This window comes from Scyliorhinus torazame, chromosome 4 (assembly GCF_047496885.1).
Source record: "Scyliorhinus torazame isolate Kashiwa2021f chromosome 4, sScyTor2.1, whole genome shotgun sequence".
NCBI lineage: Eukaryota > Metazoa > Chordata > Chondrichthyes > Carcharhiniformes > Scyliorhinidae > Scyliorhinus > Scyliorhinus torazame.
The window spans coordinates 148,574,098-148,597,832 of NC_092710.1; the positions used below are offsets into that span (position 1 = coordinate 148,574,098).

Sequence of the window (23,735 nt, forward strand, 5' to 3'; positions counted from 1 at the left end):
AGTGCAGCTTCTTACAGCACCTGTGCAGGTTGTGGACCATCTTACATCCAGCTTGGTGCCGTAGAATTCCTGAACCTGGGCCTTCCTGCGAGACTGGAACTTCTTCACAATGGACTGCTTGCTCCTTCGTTATCATCATGTTTAACAGCTCCAGGGACTCCTGACTTATCTTCTTGCTCTCCCTCTCCTTGGTATATTTGTGTGTTTTTGAATGACATTTTCCAATTGGAAGCCGTGCACAATACTTATTGTAGGGGTACAATGGTTTGAACAGACAAATGCTCAGCCAAAAGATAAACTCAAACAATCAGTCTCAAATTTCCAAAGCAAAATATTCACACAAAATACATTCATAACAAATAGGTGGTAGCATGTTGCAGCTGAACAATATCGGAGTGAATGAAATGTTATTAATTTGTTTGAGATTTGTTCACCAAATACCCAACGGTCAGCCAGACAAGTCAAATAATCCACTTCAATAAACTTGCAAGACAAAACATTTGCTTGTATAGAGCAGTGTTTTTCAAACTTTTCTTCCCGGGACCCACTTTTACCAACCAACTGACCTTCGCGATCTACGCCGGCCAACCTTCGTGACACACCATTTTGGCTGACCTTTAACACGACAGATGAGCCTGCTTGGTCCTTGCAATATCACTCCAATCAAGTACACAGAAGGAGAGGGCAATGCACATTTCAGGTGCAGAGTTCAGCCAGATCCTTTGGGTCATCTTAATCTTTGGGAGGATGGAAAATCCAACCTCGCACATGTTGTGAATGGCAAAAGCAAGAGAATGCTCATTTTACTCAGCACTGGATTCTCCTCAGAGATGCTACTCCAGAATGCTGACAGCCTCATGGACTTGTGACAGGTTTTTAATCTGCTGTCACAGGTGAGGCACAGATGTTCAGTCTCTTCATTTGGAGTCAGCTGTAAGGTAATAATTGACTCTGGATCCTTCACCCACATCTTCGCTTTCAAAATCTGAAATTTCACATGTCTGGAAAGTAGCAACAAAAACTGTTGATCAGCATAGCTAGGTGCGACTGAATAAGGCTTGCCAGTCTACTGGCAATTCCTTACTAACATGTTTTCTTCCATGTGCCGTAGCAGTGTGGGAACATGTAGTTTGGCTTTGAACTCGCATTTGCCAAACTTTCAATGACTTTTGGAAAGCATCTATTTCTTCACAGTGCCGAAAGCAATCATCATCCTTCCCTTGCAATCTGAGGTTTGGTTTGTTTAGAATGGAAATGATGTCTGCAAGGTAAGACCCAGTTAGCATCAAAGTTTCATCACCAAACAAATCAGCCAGAGGGGGCGATTTCTCAAGGAAGAAAGTATGGATTTCATACCTCAGTTCATAAATTCTGCCAAGCACCCGACCCCTTGACAGCCAACTGTGTGGAACAATAAATGTGTGTGCTCGGCCCCCATATTGGAACAGAGCCTCGAAAAGCCTGTTTTGAGTGTGCTGCGGTTAATGAAATTCACAACTTTCACAAATCCTTTCAACACTTCAAGATCAGATGGAATTATTTTCGATGCCAATGCCTCACAGTGAATAAAACAATGTCCTGACCAGCTGCCTCTTAATTCTTATTATAATTTTGCTGTTTTTCCCAGTCAAGTTGGCTGCCCCATTGCTTATTTCTCAGAAATAAACCCAGCCGAGCCCGCAATTTCTAACCAAGTAACTATTCAATTCTTCAAGAACCTGTGCGCCAGTCAAGCTGGTTGATAATGTCAGGCAACACAGCAAATCCTGCACAACTTCATTGTGCCAAACATACCTAATGTAAACTAACAAGGTTGCACAAACTGAAATATCTGTACTTTCAACCAGTTATATTGAGAACTCCTGTACTGACTTTAAACAAGAAAAAAGTCAGGCATCTAAATTCTCATCAATATCACAAATTCAGCGAGCCACTGTGCTGTCACTGTGGGATGCATTTCAGTTTTCAGCTGACCTCTAGTTTAGGACGTGGAACATGTCTAATGCTGCAGTATGGGGCATTTTTCCTTTAGCTACACGGTAAGCTGCCATGTAAGAAGCGAATTACGCTTTGTCATTCATTGTTCTATTTCTTCTAAGGGCTTCAGCTGATGATTTAGGTTCTCTCTCCATCCTTTGAAAAAAATATCAAAAGGTTTGTCCTCGAACTTAGTCTTCAAACTCTCATTTACAGTGCTTCCCTGCATATAACATACATGGGCGCATCCAGATTTGCATTGGCACAATTAGCAAAGCCATACCTCAACAAATTATCTTTATACTGCTTTGACGCATATTTAGGTTTTTTCTTTGCTGGCTGGTCACCAGAGGCGCCGGAGCTCTAACACGAGCACTGCTTTGTCTTGCCGTGGACTCTCCTGACAGTTCTCCCCAGCTGATGCAGTCGAGAGATCCTGGCTAGGAGGTACACTGCCTGTTTGTGTCTCTGGCCATCTCTTCTTTATAACAAAATGATCCATCTTCACTGATCTGTTGCCTTGCTTGCAGCCAGAAAATGCAGGAAGCTCTTCTTTTTGATGTTGCCCCAAGTATACGTGCCGGGCGCATAAACTGCTCACTGCTACTTATGGCTGCAAGGCTGCATCTTTCGCATTTAAAAGCCAGTCGTGACCGGCATTCAGGATCATTATGGGAACACTGCGACTGATCGCTCTGCAATTCTCCCGACACCCACCCGCGACTCGAAACCCGCACCATGAAAGAGCATGGTTGCACATATTTAATCATAGTCTGTCACTCCCAAAATATCACTCAAATTTCCACAGAATAATCCACACATTAAACTATCAACTGCACGAATCACAAAGTCAGAATCATGGAGAAATATAAAACAATGCAGCTATCTGACAGTGGTGGAAAATATTCATGGCAGTTTGTTAAAAATAGGCATGTTGTAAAAGTTAGGGAACTATGCCAGACAAATTCTCATAACAAACTAAGATACCAACTTAATAATGACTAAATCTCAATTGTACTTTTTCTTCTATTAAAATTAGCCTACCAAATAATCAGCACAAAATAAAACACATTTCAATTTTTAAAAAGGTAGTTAAGACAAAGACCTAAATTTCCATGGAGCTTGCAGCAACTCCATAACTATGTGGAGTAGGGTTTTTATGCTTTGGCCAAAGGTCCTCCTGGCTCCATTGGCACATCCATGGTAGGGAAATTTACCCAACAATGGATGCCCATGATAATATCAGTAGCTAGGTTGTGGTCAGGGGAGGAAATACTAATCTAGATCAGGGCCAAATGTTGGCAGGCTTGCATTAAGTGTTCTGCTGCATAAGGAAATGGACATTTTGATGCTCCCCAACTCTCAAGTAATGTCTGCCAGCTTTGTGCGAGTTAACTCTATGCTGGGGGGACTAGAGAATGAATTGCAAGTAATTCCGCACTGCAGCATCTGGTCAGTCCCATCTTTTTCTATGACGAGTAAAACAAGGTAGAAACAGGAACTGCCCACCTCCATTTCTTCAGAAAATCCCATGTGGCACAACTGTGTCTTATTGTAAAATTCAGTTTATTATTCCTCCCAAAATAATATTCCAGTGTGCCCAAAACTGATAAATTCAGCATCCGGATTCCTATCTAAGCCCCACATTTTGCATCTGTTGAAAATAAAAGAAAGCGTACCATGGAATGTCAATTCTGATTGAGTGCAAGATATGTACCCTATTTAATTCCAAGCTTTACACACTCCCATTGAGAAAGAAAAGACACATTCAGAGTGAGACATGTTAAAGTACGAGTTTGGGAGCTGAGATTTTAAGCTCGGTGGGAATTCAAGGCTGGGTGGGAGGAGGTGCTTTTTATCCCTTGACTTGTTACACTCAAATTTCCAATGAGTGCCCTTGCAGGTGGCTACAAGGAGAGAGCTGGATTGGTGATCCTATCGAGGGGAAACAAAAGCAGTCAGAACAGTGGCACCACAACTGGCTCTGTTGCTCAGCAGGTGATGGCAAAGTGCAGGAGAGCGATAGTTATAGGGGACTCCCTAGAATACAGGACCAGGGATGTACTTCTGAGGCTTTATAAGGCTCTGGTCAGACCCCATTTGGAGTATTGTGAGCAGTTTTGGGCCCCGTATCTAAGGAAGGATGTGCTGACCTTGGAAAGGGTCCAGAGCAGGTTCACAAGAATGATCCCTGGAATGAAGAACTTGTCATATGAGGAACGGTTGAGGACTCTGGGTCTATACTCGTTGGAGTTTAGAAGGATGAGGGGGAATCTTGTTGAAACTTACAGGATGCTGCGAGGCCTGGATAGAGTGGACATGGAGAGGATGTTTCCACTTGTAGGAAAAACTAGAACCAGAGGACACAATCTCAGACTAAAGGGACGATCCTTTAAAACTGAGATGAGGAGGAATTTCTTCAGCCAGAGGGTGGTGAATCTGTGGAACTCTTTACCGCAGAAGGCTGTGGAGGCCAAATCACTGAGCGTCTTTAAGACAGAGATAGATAGGTTCTTGATTACTAAGGGGATCAGGGGTTATGAGGAGAAGGCAGGAGAATGGGGATGAGAAAATATCAGCCATGACTGAATGGCAGAGCAGACTCGATGGGCCGAGTGCCCTAATTCTGCTCCTATGTGTTATGGTCTTATAGACTCTATAGTAAGGGGCACAGATAGGCGCTTCTGTGGACTTGAAAGAGACTCCAGGATGGTATGTTGCCTCCCTGGTGCCAGGGTCAAGGATGTCTCTGAACGAACACAGGACATCCTGAAGGGGGAGGATGAACAGCCAGAGGTCGTAGTACACATAGGTACTAACGACATAGGCAGGAAGAGAGACGAGGTCCTGCAGAAGGAGTTCAGGGAGTTAGGCAGTAAGCTAAAAAGCAGGACCTCCAGAGTTGTAATCTCAGGATTACTCCTTGTGCCACGTGCCAGTGAGGTTCAAATTAGGAGGCTAGCGCATCTAAATATGTGGATAAACTGGTGATGTACGAGGAAGGGTTTCAGATTTCTGGACCATTGGATCTCTTCCGGGGCAGGTGGAACCTGTACAAGAAGGACGGGTTGCATCAAAACTGGAGGGGCATCAATATCGTGGCTGGGAGTTTGCTGGACACATTCAGGAGGATTTAAACTAGTAAACAATGTAACGACATAAACACCGGCATCAGGTGAAGCATACAGGGGTGTAGTGTTAATGAGGTCAGTCCATAAGAGGGTCGTTTAGGAGTCTGGTAACAGTGAGGAAGGAGCTGTTTTTGAGTCTGTTCGTGCGTGTTCTCAGACTTCTGTATCTCCTGCCCGATGGAAGAAGTTGGAAGAGTGAGTAAGCTGGGTGGGAGAGGTCTTTGATTATGCTGCCCGCTTTCCCCAGGCAGCGGGAGGTATAGATGGAGTCAATGGATGGAAGGCAGGTTCGTAAGATGGACTGGGCTGTGTTCACGACACTCAATGAGGCAATCTGGGTAGAGCTCAGGAAGGAGTCAATCACAATGTTGGGAGTTTATTACAAGCCCCCTTACTGCCAGCGAAGGATAGAAGAGCAAATCGGTAGAAAGATTTTGGCTAGCTGCAAAAGTAACAGGGTTGTTGTGGTAGTGGATTTTAACCTCCCCAATATTGACTGGGACTCACTTGGTGCTAGGGCTTGGATGGGGCAGAGTTTGTAAGGTGTATCCAGGAAGGCTTCTTGATGCAATATATAGATAGGGATGGGGCAGTACTGGACCTGGTATGGGGAAATGAGCCTTGACAGGTGGTTGAGGTTTCAGTAGGGGAACATTTTGAGAATAGTGACCACAATTCCGTAAGTTTTAGGGGTACTTTTGGATAGGGACGAGGGTAACCCTCGGGTTGAGGTGCTAAACTGGGGAAAGGTAAATTACGATAACATGGCAGGAATTGAAGAATTTGGATTGGGTGCGGCTGTTGGAGGGTAACTCAACATCACACATGTGGGAGTCGTTCAAGCGACTGTTGAATAGGATTCAGGAAAGTCACGTTCCTGAGAGAACGAAGGATAAGTATGGAAAGTTTAGGGCGCCTTGAAAAGTGAGGGATATCGTGGAACTCATCTAAACGAAAAAAGAGGCTTTTGTACAGTCTAGAAGGGTAGGGACAGTCGAAACCCTTGAAGAGTATAAAGAAAGTAGGAAGGTACTGAAGAGGGAAATTAGGAGGGCTAGGAGGGGTCATGAAAAATGCTTGGCAAGTAGGATTAAGGTGAGTCCCAAAGCTTTTTATTCATATGTAAAAAGCAAGAAGATGGCCATGGAAAGGATTGGATCACTTCAGGACAGTGGGGGGATATCTATGTGCTGGGCCAGAGGAAATGGGCGAGGTATAAATGTGTATTTTGCATCAGTGTTTACCAAAGAAAAGCACTTTGTGGAAGATGATTCTTGGATAGGGTGTGTGGATAGTCTCTGTCATGTTCACATCAAAAAGTAGGAGGTTTTAGGTGTTTCAAAAGACAATAAAAGTAGATAAGTCTCCTGGGACTATGGAATTTACCCCAGAATACAGAGGGAAGCAGAGGAGGAAAATACTGTGGCCTTAACTGACATCTTTGTATTCCTCATTGGCTACAGGTGAGGTCCCAGAAGACTGGAGAATAGTTAATGTGGTACCGCTGTTTAAGAAAGGTAGCAGGGATAATCCAGGAAACTATAGACCGGTGAGCCTCACGTCGGTAGGAAGTAAATTATTGGAGAGAATTCTCAGGTACAGGATACCCATTTGGAAACAAATGGACTCATTAGCAATAGACAGCATGGTTTTGTGAAGGGGAGGTTGTGCCTCACTAACTTGATCAAATTTTTTGAGGAAATGACAAAGATGATTAATGAGGGGAGGGCAGTGGATGTTGTTTCCATAGACTCCAGTAAAGCCTTTAACAAAGTGCCTCATGGCAGACTAGTACAAAAGGTGAAGTCACATGGGATCAGAGGCGAGGTGGCAAGATGGATACAGAACTGGCTTGGTCAAGGGAGGCATAGCATAGCAGTAGAAGGGTGTTTTTCTGAATGGAAGGTTGTGACTAGTGGTGTTCCACAGGGATCGGTGCTGGGGCCTCTGTCGTTTGTAATATATATACAAAAGATTTGGAGGAAAATGTAGCCAGTCTGATTGATAAGTTCGCGGATGACACCAAGGTTGGTAGAGTGGCAGATAGTGTTGAGGATTGTCAGAGGATACAGAAGGACATAGATAGGTTGGAGACTTGAAATGGCAAATGGAGTTTAATCCTGACAAATGTGAGATAATGAGGCTTTATAAAGCTCTGGTCAGACCCCAGATAATGCATTTGGCTGGTTTAGCACATGGCTAAACAGCTGGCTTTTAAAGCAGACCAAGGCAGGCCAGCAGCGCGGGTTCAATTCCGTACCAGCCTCCCCGAACAGATGCCGGAACGTGGCGACTAGGGGCTTTTCACAGTAACTTCATTTGAAGCCTACTTGTGACAATAAGCGATTTTAATTTCATTTCATGCAAAAAAAATGCCGCACAAGTCCTATAGCAATTCATGGTAGTAAAAGGATTGATCTAAATAACTGTCATCTGGAAAAAAAAGTTCACCTCTAACCTTAATGGAAAAACTTACTATTGTTCCCCTTCCCGCTACATACCAAAAGGTATCTTTAAATAAAACCCCAACACATCTTCTAGTTTTTCTTGCATGTTTATAATATCAATTATTCTCCTCCTTTTACACACATACATTGTCATTACATAAGAATCTAGGGATTAGTGGGGATCACACCATGGAAAGCAGAGAAAAGTGTACACTAGTCAGCTGCTTATGAGTATAACTAATTTAATGTGTGTTTAATCACAGTTAATGAATCCTTAATTTGCAAATAATATATCTTCATAGGCCAAGTTTTACAACATGGAAAATCATACTAAGCTGAGGATCTGCTTCAAATATTTTGCTTTCCCCAAATTTATGTTTTAATGAGCTCAAGAAACTATTAATGAGAGATTTGGAAAGCATCAAAAAATGAAAGCAATGTACAATAAGCACCTCCAGTAGTTAATTAGCACATTACTCCTTCCAGTGGAATCGCAATTGCACATCAATTTTTATCATCCCTCCATTAGTGCAAATAATCAAGGTTTCACTGCATATGAATTTACAATTCTTTTGAGTTTACCGGATTTAACTCCAGTCAGCAAATTGCCCCATATTCCAAATGATATCAAAATGAAAGTTAAAGTTCCATATAATATTTCACTGTAGTATTAGTTTTCAGTGTGATTTACAACTTGCCCTGTTGGGTTAAGTTCAATGGGTGACTTTTAAGAAATCAGCTAAAAAATGTTGCAGAAATGTTCATCAAATTTCATGCAAAGGTTGCCGTTACCTTATCTGCTGCAGAGACTTTGGCTCCTTTATCCAGTAAAAGTTCAACTATCTCAATATTTCGCATTTTAGTTGCTTTAATGAGGGATGTCTCGCCATCCTGAAAATGTAACAAGAATTTACATTTTAATATCATTGACTAAGGTATTCTACATTTGACATAAGTGCTTTTCTCCAGATGGTAACACTGTATACAGTATGAATGCTTTTTTGAAATTCTCAAAGGACGTCGTAGTAACCAACCAAAGAAAAGTCACATGGAGAAAAAGGAAGTGTAACTAATTTAATGTGTGTTTAATCACAGTTAATGACCACTTCATTTGCAAATAATATATCTTCATCGGCGAAGTTTTACATCAACATGGAAAATCATACTAAGCTGAGAATTCTTTCAGGATAGTATAGCATTTTTTAGTATTATATGAAATATTAAATCTGGACAACATGATGGAAAATCATTGAAAATTCCAAACAAAATTGCCATAAATTTGTTGTCCACGGAGCCAGCAGCATGAGTGTGGTGCCTTACAGATGGATGTGTCAGAGGAAGATCAATGACCATGTTGGGGTAGGAAAAATGAGTGACATCCCACATTCAAGTGCCAAACCTCCCCACACTCTTGACTTCCGCAATATTCATTGTGCAGCTTCAACCATTCCTCTCTCAAGGCACTCAACCTTGAGGTGAGTGTCACTGATCACTAAAGGACTAATGTTTACTTCAGCTACTCTCCTCCATGTTACACACTTGTAAAAATTCTTTACAATCTATTTTAATATTCCTGGCTAGTTTACAGTCATTCTATTTTTTTTTTCTAAAAATCAACTTTTTGGTTGTTCTTTGCCGGTTTCGAAAATACACCCAATCTTCAGATTTACACGACTATAAACCATGGCCGGGATGCTCCGAGCCCCAGCGCCGCAATCAGACCCGGTGTGGGGGCGGAGAATGGGGCGTCGGACCTGCTACGACTTCACTCGATTTTCTGGCAACCGGAGAATCACCGCCAGCCGCGTGCAGCGCCGGAAGGGGGCCATTGAAAGAGGCCACCGCAGCGATTCGCCGCGGTCCTAGTGGGGGGCATGGGGATCAGTCACCGGCAAGGGGGGGCGGGGGGGGGGGGGGCTCCACGACGGCCAGGCACACGATTGGGGGCCACTGAACAGCGGGCGCGCAAGATCTGGGAGGGGCCTACCTTCTTCTGCACCGGCCCGCTGTGGGTCCGCCATGTCACGCGGGACCGGCACCGCAGGCGGCCGCCGCGCACATGCGTGGACCCGTGGCCGGACGTGCAGGGCCCCATATCGGCAGCAGGAGATGCTCGCCGCACGCAAGCCCCCTTAAAGTCGGAGAATCACTCCGGACTTTTTAGAAAGTTTTCTGGCGGGCATGGGGACATAAATCCATTATTGGAGAATCCCGGCCCTCGTCTCCCAGTTTCTTTGATGCCATATCTTTTAGTCTATTTACCCAATTGACTTTAGCTAGCTTTCCCTCGTATATACATAGCAAATGTATGTATTTTAAAACATTTTAAGATTCTTGTTTGTATTTGGAGTACATCTCAGTCCTAAATTTAATATCAAATTCAATTTTATTTTGCCCACTATTTTCCAATGGATCTTTTACTCTAAGATTACTAAGTACTCGTGCCTCATTACACAGTACTAGATACAAAATAGCTTCATTGCTGGTTGGGTCCTCAACATATATTGCTCCAGGAAACTCTCACTCATCTTGCAGCCCACCTTTGCCAATTTGGTTTGTCCTGTCTATCAGGATGGAAAGTCACCCAAATGGTGTAACTACTTTTAGGAGACATATCTTTAAGCTACCCCCACCACCTGACACTTGCTATTCCTAATCTCTACTCATACTGATTCTACCTTCAGATCCTTACCCACTACTCCTTCCATCATCCTTTGTTATAATATTTAATTCAAATTTTATTGTCCATTCAAAAATTCATTGTGATACAATGCCATTCAGGGGCTGAAAAATCAGATTGCAGCACCTTCCCCTGCAGTGCTGCAAAGCTTCGTATCACTGTTGTTCCATCCCCAAGTAATCAACTGGTCAAGGGCAGGATCCATAAACATCTGCCCCACTGCCAAAGCCATAATTCCACCTGCTGAAATTGGAACAGTGTCACTCCGCAAACCGGTCTGAGTGGAAACTGAAAACAGAGTCTGCCAGTTTCGGACAGAAAATCAGCCTGTTAACTCTTTCCTCGAAGCAGATTAGCGGTTATTTTGTAAGGAAGGCGCCAGTCACTGGTAAACCTCGAGAATGCAGACTTGTATCTGTCTGTTTGACATGAAAAAGCGAGATTCACGGCCCAAGTTCAGCTTCTCATAAAGGAACCGCCTGCCACGCCTTATCCAGAGTCATCATCTTCCACTGAGCCTTACAACCAGTGAGCAAAGCCTTTTATTGGGGAAGCAGTTGGCTTGTTTGAACATTTAAAGGCATCACAGCCTGTCAAATTTCACAGCCCACTTAGCACCCACCATATGCTCCCAAGGCGTTGATCCTGCTGAGTTTCAGACATCTCAAAGAATCAGTTAAAGCTCAAAAAGAGGAATAAAATCTTCATTAAATTGCCTTTTTCAGACCCACCAACCCCACAGGAGTTTCCTGTGCACTTCCAAACGTACACCTGTTAAATGCAGAAAGGACTGGGATCATGTCGTATTTCCAACGTCCCAGAACCTTTTGGGTGTTACTTCCACCCACCGAAACCTAGGCCATTCCCACCTCCTCCTTCATACACATACACCACCAATGCCCCCCTCATCCCCACAATTCTTTTTGCATGTTAAAATTCTCTACAAACAGAAGGATGGGTTGAACTAAGAGAGAGAAGAGAGACAGAAAAGAATTATTCAGAAAACAAAAATTGATATTTTAAAATCTCGGAACAGCTCACAACCTGAGGAAGTGATGCATATATCTGTAATTGTTTACTTTCTGGGCAAAAAGTTGAGTGACGGTTATTAACAATTATCACTATTAAAATGATACTTGTACTGATAATTATGGGGTTTAACGGGCAATAAATATGCAAATGCAACAAGATGGGCAAGGTTACTTTCTCAAAACTATCAATGGAACAATGGAAATCAGCAAGCAACTTATGGCGACTTTTAAATAATCTGGTATCTTTCTCGCTACAAGTTGTTGGATGATTTTTAACATTAATAAACATACATCATTCATAACAAATATGTAGGATCCAACTGAGGAGCAGAAGAAAAACTGATAATTCATTAGATCTGGTAAGATGTCTGTGAATGTCTATGATTGTCTGCAAATTGGACTATATATAAGAAATAAACAACCATTGCATAAATTCTTACGGTATAGATTCAAGTCAAGTATCCAGTCATACCTTAATGCAAATTTCTGTATCAGGATTGCACTGAAGAATATCCCTTACTATGGTTGCATTTCCTTTCTCCACAGCCCAATAGAGAGCAGTTTTATTATCCTAAAAACAATTTTAGGAGAAGTTAAAGCATTAAACAGTATCCAATTACACTTAAAAGTTTACTTTGTCGAATGGAGAAAACCTTGGGACTAAACAACGCAACATTAAATTTTAAACATCCACCTTGGCTTAGTGGTATTTGTTTTGCACCTGAGTAACGAGGCTGTGGGTTCAAGCCTCACTCCAAAGACTGGAGCACATATTCAAAGCTGACATTACAGTGCAGTGTTAAGGAACTGCTTAGCAGAGATAACTTATTTTAAACGAAGGGCCCACCTGCCTTCTGGGGTGGACATAAAATATGCCATAATACCTTTTTGAAACAATAGGAGTGAAGTTCTCCTGATTAAGGAAAACATTTATCCTTCAAACTACAACCACATCAAGAGTAGATTACCTGGTCATTTCTCTCAGTGCTTTGTGGCACCTCGCTATATGCAAATTGGCTACCACAATGCCCTAAATTACAACAGTGCCAACACTTCAAAATACTTTATTACTTATAAAGTAATTTGGGGCATCCAGAGTTTGCAAAAGGTTACATAAATGCAGGTCTTCCCTTTCAAACTAATCTTTCACACTAACTGATCTTGCTAAATGTACCATTAACTTTCTTTATCAGTAAGTACCTGCAACATTTGAAATGGCCAAAGTGCTCTACATATGATGATTGCATTCATTGTAGTGTATGGGACAGGCACTGAAAAATTAAGAAATAATTAAAGGTTTGAAGTTGGTGTTTCATCTTGATTACTGGAGGTATCAGGATGTTTGAGGAAATATTCGATTATCTCAAACTGCATTTATAATTTCCAATTTTCAAAGCATGTACACTTACGTGTTGACTACAGAAATTATCATTGTACCTTGTGATAATTTTTGTTTAGACTTACCGTTCCCTTGATATCTATGTCCGCATATTTTTGCAGTAAAGCCCTCACAATCTCCACATGACCACCTTTAACAGCACCAATTAAGACAGTGTCACCACTCTGAAAAGGAAACGCACACAAGTACGATGGAGAAATCTTTAGCAAGCATAATTCCACAACAACAGAGAATTAAAAGACACAATGATAAAATTGAATAGATCAGGATTCTAGTGTGGACATACAAACAAAATCAGATTAGTGTGGACATATAAACTGATGTCAGATTAAGTAAAGTTTAAATTTATTTTGGAAAACGGCTACATACACACAATGCAAGCCACTCATTTAATATTTTGGGGTACAGAACTACTCAACAAAAATTCATGCCAATTTCAAACTTGACACTTAATCTCAACAATACTATTTTGAACAGTTTCCCTGCAGACAGGGAAAATATAAATTAAAGAGCTACTCAATCCCAAAAGGTTGAAGATTTCCTTGCAGCAAGCTACACAAAAATATGAGCAGATGCCCAGCCAGTCTGCCACTGAAATTAGAGTGTGGCACAGGGAAAAAAAAGATGGGACAAGGAACCAAGAATTCCAAAATGACATTATGATTTACAACATCCCTTAGCAGGCAGCTTCATTAACAAAAGTTCTAAATTACCACAAAACCTACAGAGGTTTTTTAAATGCCACAAAGCCTACATAAAACAAAAATGTTAATTATGAACTTCTGAGATATAAATGGTGGATACATTTTCCATGGTTTAGGATAGCAAAATTTTGTTCGGGAAAATTTGACTTGACATTGTTAACCTCAACAAGGATTTACTAAAACATAGTATTAGAAGAAAAAAAAAAACCAAGAAATACAAACCCTGTCAGGGATGTTGACGTAAGTGCCAGCGTCCAACAGGTCCTGAACAATCTCAATGTGCCCTTCCTTGGCAGCAATCATCAAAGCTGTGTTCCCATCTTTATCCGTCAGATTGACATTTGGATTGCAATTTAGCAACTCCTTCACTCCTTCAGTGTAGCCACCTTTAACTGCCACTATTAAAGCTGTCATAGAGTTCTATAAGATGGTGTGAAAAGTTAATGTTTTTAAGAATTTAATACAAATAATACTTTTCCGAAATAGATGATGCATCGTAATTTTTTCCTCTTAAAGGAGTTAGTTAACATACCCACATAATACTGACTGCAGGTTTGTGTATACATGTATTGGGGAGGATGTCAGAATACATGAGGTTAGGCAATACAAGATTCATATTAAATTGGGCAAATCATACAGTAGTTATTTGGAGGTCAGGTTATCAGAATGCTAGTGGTTTTTTTTGTCTTTGTTGGATTTTTCTGTTTAAAAGTGTTAAAATTCTAAATGCCTTAATAAAATATTTTCTTAAAAAAAAGTTCACAGAATGATTTTCAGTCAGTTTCCTAGAACAATGTGTAGTGCAACCAGCAGGGATGAGGTCATTTTTGATATTGTCTTATGTAATGCAACAGGGCTAATCTGAAGATCCCTTATTACAAGATTACTAAGGAAGAATAAGGATTTCACATCACATCTGAGAGATACATGCACAAGTCTGAAATTCAAGTTTAAATATAGGTATAGTTGGCAAAGATTGGGACAGTGGATTAAAAGGTAAGATGGCAGATAAGCAATAGTGAATATTTAGAGGGGGTCGTGGCGTAGTAGTATTGTCACAGGACTAGTAAACCAGAGACCCAGAGTAATGCTCTGGGGACCCAGGTTCAAATCCCGCCACTGCAGATGGTGAAATTTGAATACAATAAAAATCTAGAACTAAAAATCTAATGATGACCATGAAACCATTTTGATTGTCAGAAAAACCCATATGGTTCAATAATGTCTTTTAGGGAAGGAAATCTACCATCCTTACCTGGTCTGGCCTACATGTGACTCCAGACCCACAGCAATGTGGTTGTCTCTTAACTGCCCCCTCAAGGATAATTAGGGAATGCTGGGTGGGACTGGCAAATCAGGCGAGCTTCAACATGAGGACAAGGGGGATGGCAATATTATTCAGTGTGAAGGTAGCCTTCACAGTGAATGACCAGGGGACAGTACACATATTAAGTAGGGTCCTGGAAGAGGCCCCAGTGGTATTCGTGAATGTGTATGTCCCAAACTGGGATGACGCAGAGTTCGTCAAAAAGACAATAGCAGAGATTCACGACCTCGTCTCTCACCAAGTGATCATGGGCGGAGACTTCAACTGTGCCTTGGACCTGAAGGCAGATAGATCTAACCCTAAATCAGGGGCTAAATCAGGAATGGCTAAGGAACTGAACATCTTCATGGAACAGATTGGGGGACGGGACCGGGACCAGAGGTGACTCGTGGAGGTTCAGCCACCTGAGGGCAAAGGATTTCTCCTCCTTCGCCCATACCTATCAGGCCTATTCCCAAATAAACCTTGTGGTCAGAAAGTCAGTGCTTCCAGGGGTGTAGAGGTGTAATACTCCACAATAGTAATCTCAGACCACACTACGTGGATGTGAGGTTGGAGACAGGCCGTCCCATGGAGGCTGGACACAACCCTCCTTGCCGAAAAGGTTTTTTTACGAAAGGAGGACACTAGCTGTAACCAGAATGAGGAGGGGTCTCCCTCCACATTCTAAGAGGCAATGAAGGCAGCGATCAGGGGGGAAATAATAACTTACAGGGTTCATAAGAGACAGGGGAGAAAAGGCAGCCAAGCAATGGTTGATTGCCTCCACTCCAAACTGGAAGTAGATCGGCGGTACTATGCCGCCATGACCGTGGAACTGCTAGTGGAGAGGAAAGAACTGCAATAGAATTCAAACTACTCTCCGCTGGGAAACCAGTGAGCCAGCTCTGCTGGATGCAGGGGACCTTTTATGAACACGGGGACAAGGCCAGCAGCCTACTGGCACACCAGCTGAGGAAACAGGCGACCGCACGAGAGGTAGCGCAGATCAGGGATGAGAAGTGACGGGTGGTCACAGCTCCAGAGGAGATCAACGGAGCCTTTGTAACCTTCTACCAGGGAATTACAGTCTGAGCCGGTTGTTTGAGGGGATGGAGGATAGGTGCAAGCGGTGTGGGAGGAGCCCAGCCAATCATGTTCATATATTCTGCCAAAAGTTGGAGAAATATTGGGGGCCGATTTTCAGCGCCAGGTTCCAGGTCCTGCATATGGAACTAGAGCTGGGTCCCCTGGAGGCCATAGTTGGGGTGTCAGACCTGCCTGAGCTGCAGACGGGAGTGAAGGTAGACATCTTGCCTTCGCCTCATTGATTGTCCACAGGTGGGTTCTGTTTGGGTGGAGGTCAGCTTCTCCCCCCGCAGTGCCTCAGTGTTGCTGGGGGACCTATTTGAGTTCCTGCATTTGGAGGTGAAGTTTACACTGAGATGGGCGGATGAGGGGTTCCACCAGAGATGGGATTTTGTTGATTTACACTTTGGAGACCAGGTTGCTGGCGAAGGGTGTGTGTGTGGAAAGGGGGAGGGGAGGGGGGGTCGGGTATTGTTGGTGTAAAAATGTTGAATAAAAATATTTTTCGGGGGGAGAAAAGGTGATCACGGAAGATCAGACCGGGTTTGTGAAGGACAGGCAGCTGACAGCGATCAGGCGCCTGCTGAATGTTGTCATGTCCCCAGCTGGGGAGGAGACCGCAGAAGTGATCTTCCCTCTGGGTGTAGAGAAGGCCTTCGACCGGGTGCAGTTGAAATACCTCATCGATGTTGGCATTTTTACCGAATTTGGATACGCACCAGTAAATAGGTTGGAGGTAGGCTTGTTGGCGGACCCAAATTTTGTACCAAAATGGGGATGATGATCGAGGATTACGTAGGGTTTATTAGGAACAGGGAGGTTGTCAGTGGTGTGTGAAGCATTGAAAGCAGTTGTGGGAGGAGAGGTCATCCCATTTAAGACTCATGTGGACAGAGAGGCAATAGAAGAGCGGCAGCAGCTGATAAAGGAAATTTTGGAGATGGACGGAAGGTATGTGGAGGATCCGACTCCGGATCCTCTGGTGAGGAAGACAGAATTACAGGTGCAGGGCAGCACGGTGGTGCAGTGGGTTAGCCCTGCTGCCTCGTGGCGCTGAGGTCCCAGGTTCGATCCCGGCTCTGGGTCACTGTCGTGTGGAATTTGCACATTCTCCCCGTGTTTGCATGGGATTTGCCCCCAACAACCCAAAGATGTGCAAGCTAAGTGGATCGGCCACGCTAAATTGCCTCTTAATTGGAAAAAATGAATTGGGTACTCTTAAATTTATTATTTTTTTTAAAGAAAAAAAGAATTACAGGCGAGGTTTGACCTTCTGTCCACGGGAATGGCAGTTTGGCAGTTGAGGGGGGCTGTGTACAAGTATGGGGAGGTCAGCCGCTTGTTTGCAGGCCAGCTTCACTGGCAGCAGCAGTGAGAGAGATTGTTCAGGTCTGGATGGGGCACCAGAGCAGGTGAACAAGGCATTTGAGAAGACTCCGAAAGAAAAGTCAGACATGAAGGAATCTTTGGGGCGGTTGGAGTGTCCCTAAGTAGGAGCGGGCAGGGCTGGAGGAGCCAGTGGGGATGCAAGTAGCATGGATAGCGATCAGAAAAGGTGCAGACGGGTAAGCAACCAGGGCCAGATGGTTGCCCGGTAGAATTTCATATAACGTTTTTGGATAACCTGGCGTCTCGGTTTGATAGAGATGTTTAGGGACGTGGTGGCTCAGGGGGCACTGCCAGACAATGGGACAGGCATCCATTTCATTACTGCTTAAAAAGGACATGGACCCGGTGGAGCGTGGGTCTTATAGGCCAATATTTCTGTTAAATTTGGATGCCAAGATTTTGGCAACGGTGCTAGTGCCCAGGTTGGAGGAGTGTCTCCCGAAGGTGATTGTGGTGGATAAGGTGGGGTTCGTAAAGGGCAGACAATTGTAGTCAAATGTGGGGCATCTGTTGAATGTGGTATTTTCTCTGGCAGTAGGAAGGGAGTTGAAGGTGGTGGCGCTGGATGCGGAGAATGTGTTTAATTGTGTGGAGTGGACCTATTTGTTTGCAGTGAAGAGGTTTGGGATTGGGCCCAAGTTTATGGAATGGATGAAATGTTTTTTTTAAAATATATTTTATTGAAATTTTTTTTCCCTGAGCAACATTTTTCCCGCTTACAAAACAAACGAAACGATAACAATAACAAAACAGAATTTTTAAAAACTTTTTAACAATAATAATAATAATAATAATAATACACAAGTAACAAAACCTCATACTCTATTGACCTATACTCAACTAAACCTCCTCCCCCCGGGTTGCTGCTGCTGGTCATCTGTCTTCCCTCTCACGTTCCCCTAGGTAGTCGAGAAATGGCTGCCACCGCCTGGTGAACCCTTGAGCCGATCCTCTCAGGGCAAACTTTATCTGCTCCAGTTTAATAAACCCCGCCATATCGTTTACCCAGGCCTCCAGTCCGGGGGGTTTCGCCTCCTTCCACATGAGTAGGATCCTGCGCCGAGCTACGAGGGACGCAAAGGCCACGACATCGGCCTCTTTTGCCTCCTGCACTCCCGGCTCTTCCGCAATTCTAAATAGAGCTAACCCCCAGCCTGGTTTGACCCGGGCCTTCACCACCTGCGAAATCACTCCCGTCACTCCCTTCCAATACCCTTCCAGTGCCGGGCACGCCCAAAACATATGTGCATGGTTTGCCAGGCTCCCGCCACACCTCCCACATTTGTCCTCCACTCCAAAGAACCTGCTCAATCTTGCCCCCGTTATGTGTGCTCTATGTAGCACCTTAAATTGAATCAGGCTAAGCCTGGCGCATGAGGAAGAGGAATTTACCCTGCTTAGGGCATCAGCCCACATACCCTCCTCTATCTCCTCCCCTAATTCTTCTTCCCACTTTCTTTTTAGTTCGCCACCGACTCCTCCCCCTCTTCCCTCATCTCTCTATAAATCTCTGACACCTTGCCCTCTCCGACCCACACCCCTGAAAGCACCCTGTCCTGTATCCCCTGTGTCGGGAGCCGCGGAAATTCCCTCACCTGTTGTCTAGTAAACGCCCTCGCCTGCATATATCTCAAGAAATTCCCCCGGGGTAACTTATACTTTCCCTCCAGTGCTCCCAAGCTCGCAAAAGTCCCATCTATGAATAAATCTCCCACCTTCCTAACTCCCAACTGGTACCAGCTCCAAAATCCTCCATCCATTCTTCCTGGGGCGAACCTACGGTTGTTCCTGATAGGGGACCCCACCAGGGCTCCCCGCACCCCTCTCTGTCGCCTCCACTGTCCCCATATGTTCAGTGTTGCCGCCACCACCGGGTTCGTGGTGTACTTTTTCGGTGAGAACGGCAGCGGCGCCGTCACCAGCGCCTCTAAACTCGTCCCTTTACAGGACCTTCTCTCCAGCCTTTTCCACGCCGCTCCCTCACCCTCCATCATCCATCTACGTATCATTGCCACGTTGGCGGCCCAATAATAATCTCCCAAGTTCGGTAGTGCCAGTCCTCCTCTGTCCCTACTGCGCTGAAGGAACCCCCTCCTTACTCTCGGAACTTTCCCTGCCCACACAAAGCTCGTAATGCTCCTATCTATTTTATTAAAAAAGGTCCTGGTGATTAAAATAGGGAGACATTGAAATACAAATAAGAACCACGGGAGGACCATCATCTTAATTGCTTGCAGGAATGGATGAAATTATTGTATAAAATCCAGTGGTGTGTCTGTGCACAAATGAGATGAGTTCAAGGTTCTTTCCATTGCATAGAGAAACAAGGCAGGGATGCCCCATGTCCCCCCTTCTATCTGCACCGTGGTGCTCGAATAAATGGAGGGGAATGGGGACGTTGAGGAGAGGGGGGCACTACTTCAGAGGGGGCGACAGTTGGGGGACCTGGCCCTTCCGAACCTGTTATACTATTTTTGAGCAGCGAACGCAGAGAAGATGCGGGGCTGGAGTTGGGAGACGGAGGATTTCTGAAAGAAGATGGAGGCAGGCTCTTGTTAGGCGTTAGAGTTGCAGCGCTGGCAACGGCACCGCTCCAGGGAAGTACTCTGGGAGTGCGATGGTGACCACGTTGAAAGTTTGAAGGCAATTCCGGCAGCACTTTAGATTTGGGCCGTGGTCGAAGTTGATGCCAGTCTGAGGAAATCATGGGTTTGAGCCACTGAGGACGGATGGTAGGTTTCGGTGATGGGAGGAGTGAGGGGTGATGGAAGAGAAGGACTTGTTTTCAGAAGGGCTGCTTGCAAATTTGGAGGAGCTGGGTGAGACGTTTGGGATCCTGAGGGGGGTAGGCTTTCAATTTCATGCAGGTGAGAGTCTTAGCGGAAAAGGTTTTTCCTAACTTTTCCGGTGGCACCACTCCCCTCGTTGTTGGAAGGGAGGCTGTCAGTGATGGGGCTAGAGGGGGAGGGGGTCATCTCAGCAATCTGTGGGAGGATTTGGGGGAAGAATATGGTGCTTCTTGAGGGGGTTACAGCCAAGTGGGAGGAGGAGTTGGGGATGGCACTTGAGATGGGGCAGTGGTGTGTGAGGTGTTGCGGAGAGTGATTGCCTCAACCTCACGCGCAAGGCTGGGGTTGATACAGCTAAAGGTAGCGCAGAGGGCACATCTAACAAAGTAGAGGATGGACTTCCGATGGCAGCCATGAAGGAGTAAGTCGCATATTTGGTGGCTCCCACTCGGGTCGGACCTTTGGACCTTTCCCCGATTTTTTCTTGGATTTTGCTTAGAAACTTGATAGTGGACACGACTGTGAGGAGGAGTCCCACACCAGTGCAGTGCACGGAGAGGCGGACCGGGAGTGCTCGCAAAGGAAGAAATAGGCGAACAGAGAAGGCCTGGGCTGAAGCTGCAGCGGGAAAAGGCATGGTGGATGACCGGAGTCTTGGCTCGATGACCCAGCGGTCGACAGAGCAGTTGATGAAGTTTATTCAAGAGGGCGTTGCCAAGCAGAAACAGGAATGCTTGGACCCGATTAGGGAATCGATTGCTTGGCTGGAACAGAGATTGGATGCTCAAGATCGGGTGATCCAGAATGTGGAGAAGGCACTGACCGAGCATGAGGAACACCAAACAGCAATGGAGGTGGAGGTGGGGATGCTGAGAGACCAGCAGAAAAGGCTCCAGGAGAAGGTGGAGGATCGAGAGAACAGGTACCGCTGGCAGAACTTGAGGATCGTTGGTCTCCCGGAGGGGTCTGAAGGAGCGCATGCAGGGGCATATATAGCAGGTATGCTCGAGAAGCTAATGAGGAATGGGACGTTCACCCGACCCTGCCAGAGATAATGGGACAGGCATCCATTTCGTTACTGCTTAAAAAGGACATGGACCCGGTGGAGTGTGGGTCGTATAGGCCAATATTTCTGTCAAATCTGGATGCCAAGATTTTGGCAACGGTGCTAGCGAAGAAGGCCCGTGTAGGTGACCCCCTCCCAAGGACGATGGTGGTGAGATTACACAGCTACCTGGACAAGGAGCGTATTTTACGGTGGGTCAGACAGACATGGAGCTGTAAGTGGGAGAACAGCATCCTGTGCATTTACCAAGACCTAAGTGCGGACATAGACAGGAGAAGAGCGGGTTCAACAAAGTAAAGTCGACCCTTTTCAAGAAGGTGAAGTTTGGACTGCTGTATCCGGGGGGGGGGGGGGGGGGAGAAGAGAGGAAGAGAGAGAGAGAGAGAGAGAGAGAGAGAGAGAGAGAGAGAGAGAGAGAGAGAGAGAGAGAGAGAGAGAGAGAGAGAGAGAGAGAGAGAGAGAAGAAGCCCTCCCCAACCAGGCTGATCACATGGAACGTTAGAGGGCTAAATGGCCCGGTTAAGAGTACCGGAGGGGGATGAGGCAATTCTTAGGGGGACTGAGGCTCCCGAAAGTGGAGCTGGGGGCCCCGATCAGGATGGAAGAAATAGCAGAAGGACTGAAGGCCATGCAGTCAGGCATGTTTGCGCATTTGAGGGGATTGAAGGCGGACGTGGCAATGTTACAGGGGACGCATCTTAGGGTAACCGGTCAGAAGAGATTAAGGAAGGGATGGGTCGGGCAGGTATTTCACTCGGGGCTGGACTCTAAGACTAGAGGGGTCGCGATCGTGATTAATAAACGAGTGTCATTCAAGGTGGGAAGAATAGTTGCGGATGTGGGAGGCTGTTACATCATGGTTAGTGGGAAGCTGGAAGGGCTGCCGGTGATACTCACGAATGTTTACGCGCGCAAACTGGGATGATGTGGCGTTCATAAGGAGGATGTTGGGGAAGGTCCCGAACCTGGACTTGCATAAGTTGGTCATTTGGGGGGGGGGGGGGGGGGGGGAGGAAGAGAGACACTTCAACAGTCATTGACCCAAGGCTAGACCGAGCTCAAGGACAGGCAGGGTGTCAGCAATGGCAAAGGAGCTAAAGGGGTTTATGGAGCAGATGGGGGGAGTGGACCCATGGAGGTTTGGGCGGCCGAGAGTGAAGGAGTTCGCTTTCTACTCACACGTACATAAAGTGTACTCGCGGGTCGAGTTTTATCATCTTGAACAGGGCTTTACTGACCGGGGGTAGTGGACACTGATTGGCCATGATAAAATTGCCCTTCGTGTCCAAAAAGATTAGGTGGAGTTACTAGGTTATGGGGTTAGGGTAGACGTGTGGGCTTGAGTGGGATGCACTTTCCAAGAGCCAGTGCAGACTCGATGGGCCGAATGGCCTCCTTCTGCACTGTAAATTCTATGATACTATGATACTGAGTATTCAGCAATCACGGTCTCGGATCATGCCCTGCACTGGGTGGACATACAGGGAAGCAAGGAGGGTGGCCAACGCCCGCATTGGAGATTGGATGTCGGACTGTTAGCAGATGAGGAGGTGTGCGGGCGGGTGAGGAAATGTATCCAGAACTATCTGTAAGTTAATGACACGGGGGGAAGTCTCTGCTTCAATGGTCTGGGAGGTGCTAAAGGCAGTGGTCAGAGGGGAGCGGATTTCGATACAGGCCCACAGGGAGAAGGTAGATAGAGCAGAGACGGATCGATTGATAGGGGAAATACTTTAAGTCGACAGGAGATATGCGGAGACCCCAGAGGCAGGGCTTTTAAGGGAATGACGGAGGCTACAGGCGGAGTTTGGCTTGTTAACTACAGGGAAGGCGGTGGAGCAGCAGAAGAAGGCAAGGGGGACAATATATGAATATGGAGAGAAGGCCAGCAGAATGCTTGCGCAGCAGCTCAAAAGAGGGAGGCAGCCAGGGAGATTTGGAAAATGAAGGACAGAGACAGGAACTTGGTCGGAGATTCAACAGGGGTTCGACAGGACGTTCAAGAAGTTTTATAGCAGGCTGTATGAGTCGGAATCCCCAGGTGGGCCGGAGGGGGATGAGGCAATTCTTAGGGGGACTGAGGCTCCCGAAGGTGGAGCTGGGGGCCCCGATCGGGATGGAAGAAATAGCAGAAGGACTGAAGGCCATGCAGTCAGGTAAAGCACCGGGACCGGACGAGTACCCAGTGGAGTTTTATAAAAAGTTCTCTGGGATGCTGGGGTCGCTGCTGGTGAGGACATTTAACGAGGCAAGGGAGCGAGGGGCGCTTCCCCCTGATGATGTCACAGATCTCACTGATCTTGAAGCGGGAGAAGGACCCGGAGCTATGCGGGTCCTATAGGCCGATCTCCTTATTGAATGTTGACGCCAAACTGTTGGCCAAAATCGTGTCCTCTAGGATCGAAGACAGCATTCCGGATGCGATTGGGGAGGACACACGGGATTTGTTAAGGGCAGGCAGTCGGCGCCCAACGTTAGAAGACTGTTGAATGTGATCATGATGCCCCCAGAGGGTAGCGTCGTAGAAGTAGTGGTCGCAATGGACGCAGAGAAGGCATTTGATCAGGTGGAATGGACCTATCTGTGGGAGATGCTGGGGCGGTTTGCGTTTGGACGGGGCTTCATCGACTGGGTTAGGCTGCTGTATCAGGCGCCTGTGAAGAGTGAATGGACGAACAGGTTGACATAGTGTTATTTTAGGCTGCACCGGGGGGACGAGGCAGGGAT

General features: G+C 45.5%; 1 protein-coding gene across 4 annotated transcripts in view; it reads right to left on the minus strand.

The window, feature by feature from the left end:
- LOC140410523 (kinase D-interacting substrate of 220 kDa-like) overlaps positions 1-23,735 on the minus strand; it is a 267,277-nt gene that overhangs the window by 113,248 nt on the left and 130,294 nt on the right. For all 4 annotated transcript variants that reach the window (XM_072498731.1, XM_072498730.1, XM_072498728.1 and 1 more), the window contains exons 8-11: positions 13,592-13,789; positions 12,731-12,829; positions 11,739-11,837; positions 8,348-8,446 (exon numbers count right to left, since the gene is read on the minus strand). In XM_072498731.1, coding sequence (XP_072354832.1) covers positions 8,348-8,446; positions 11,739-11,837; positions 12,731-12,829; positions 13,592-13,789 — 495 coding nt within the window. The remainder of the gene's footprint in view (positions 1-8,347; positions 8,447-11,738; positions 11,838-12,730; positions 12,830-13,591; positions 13,790-23,735) is intronic.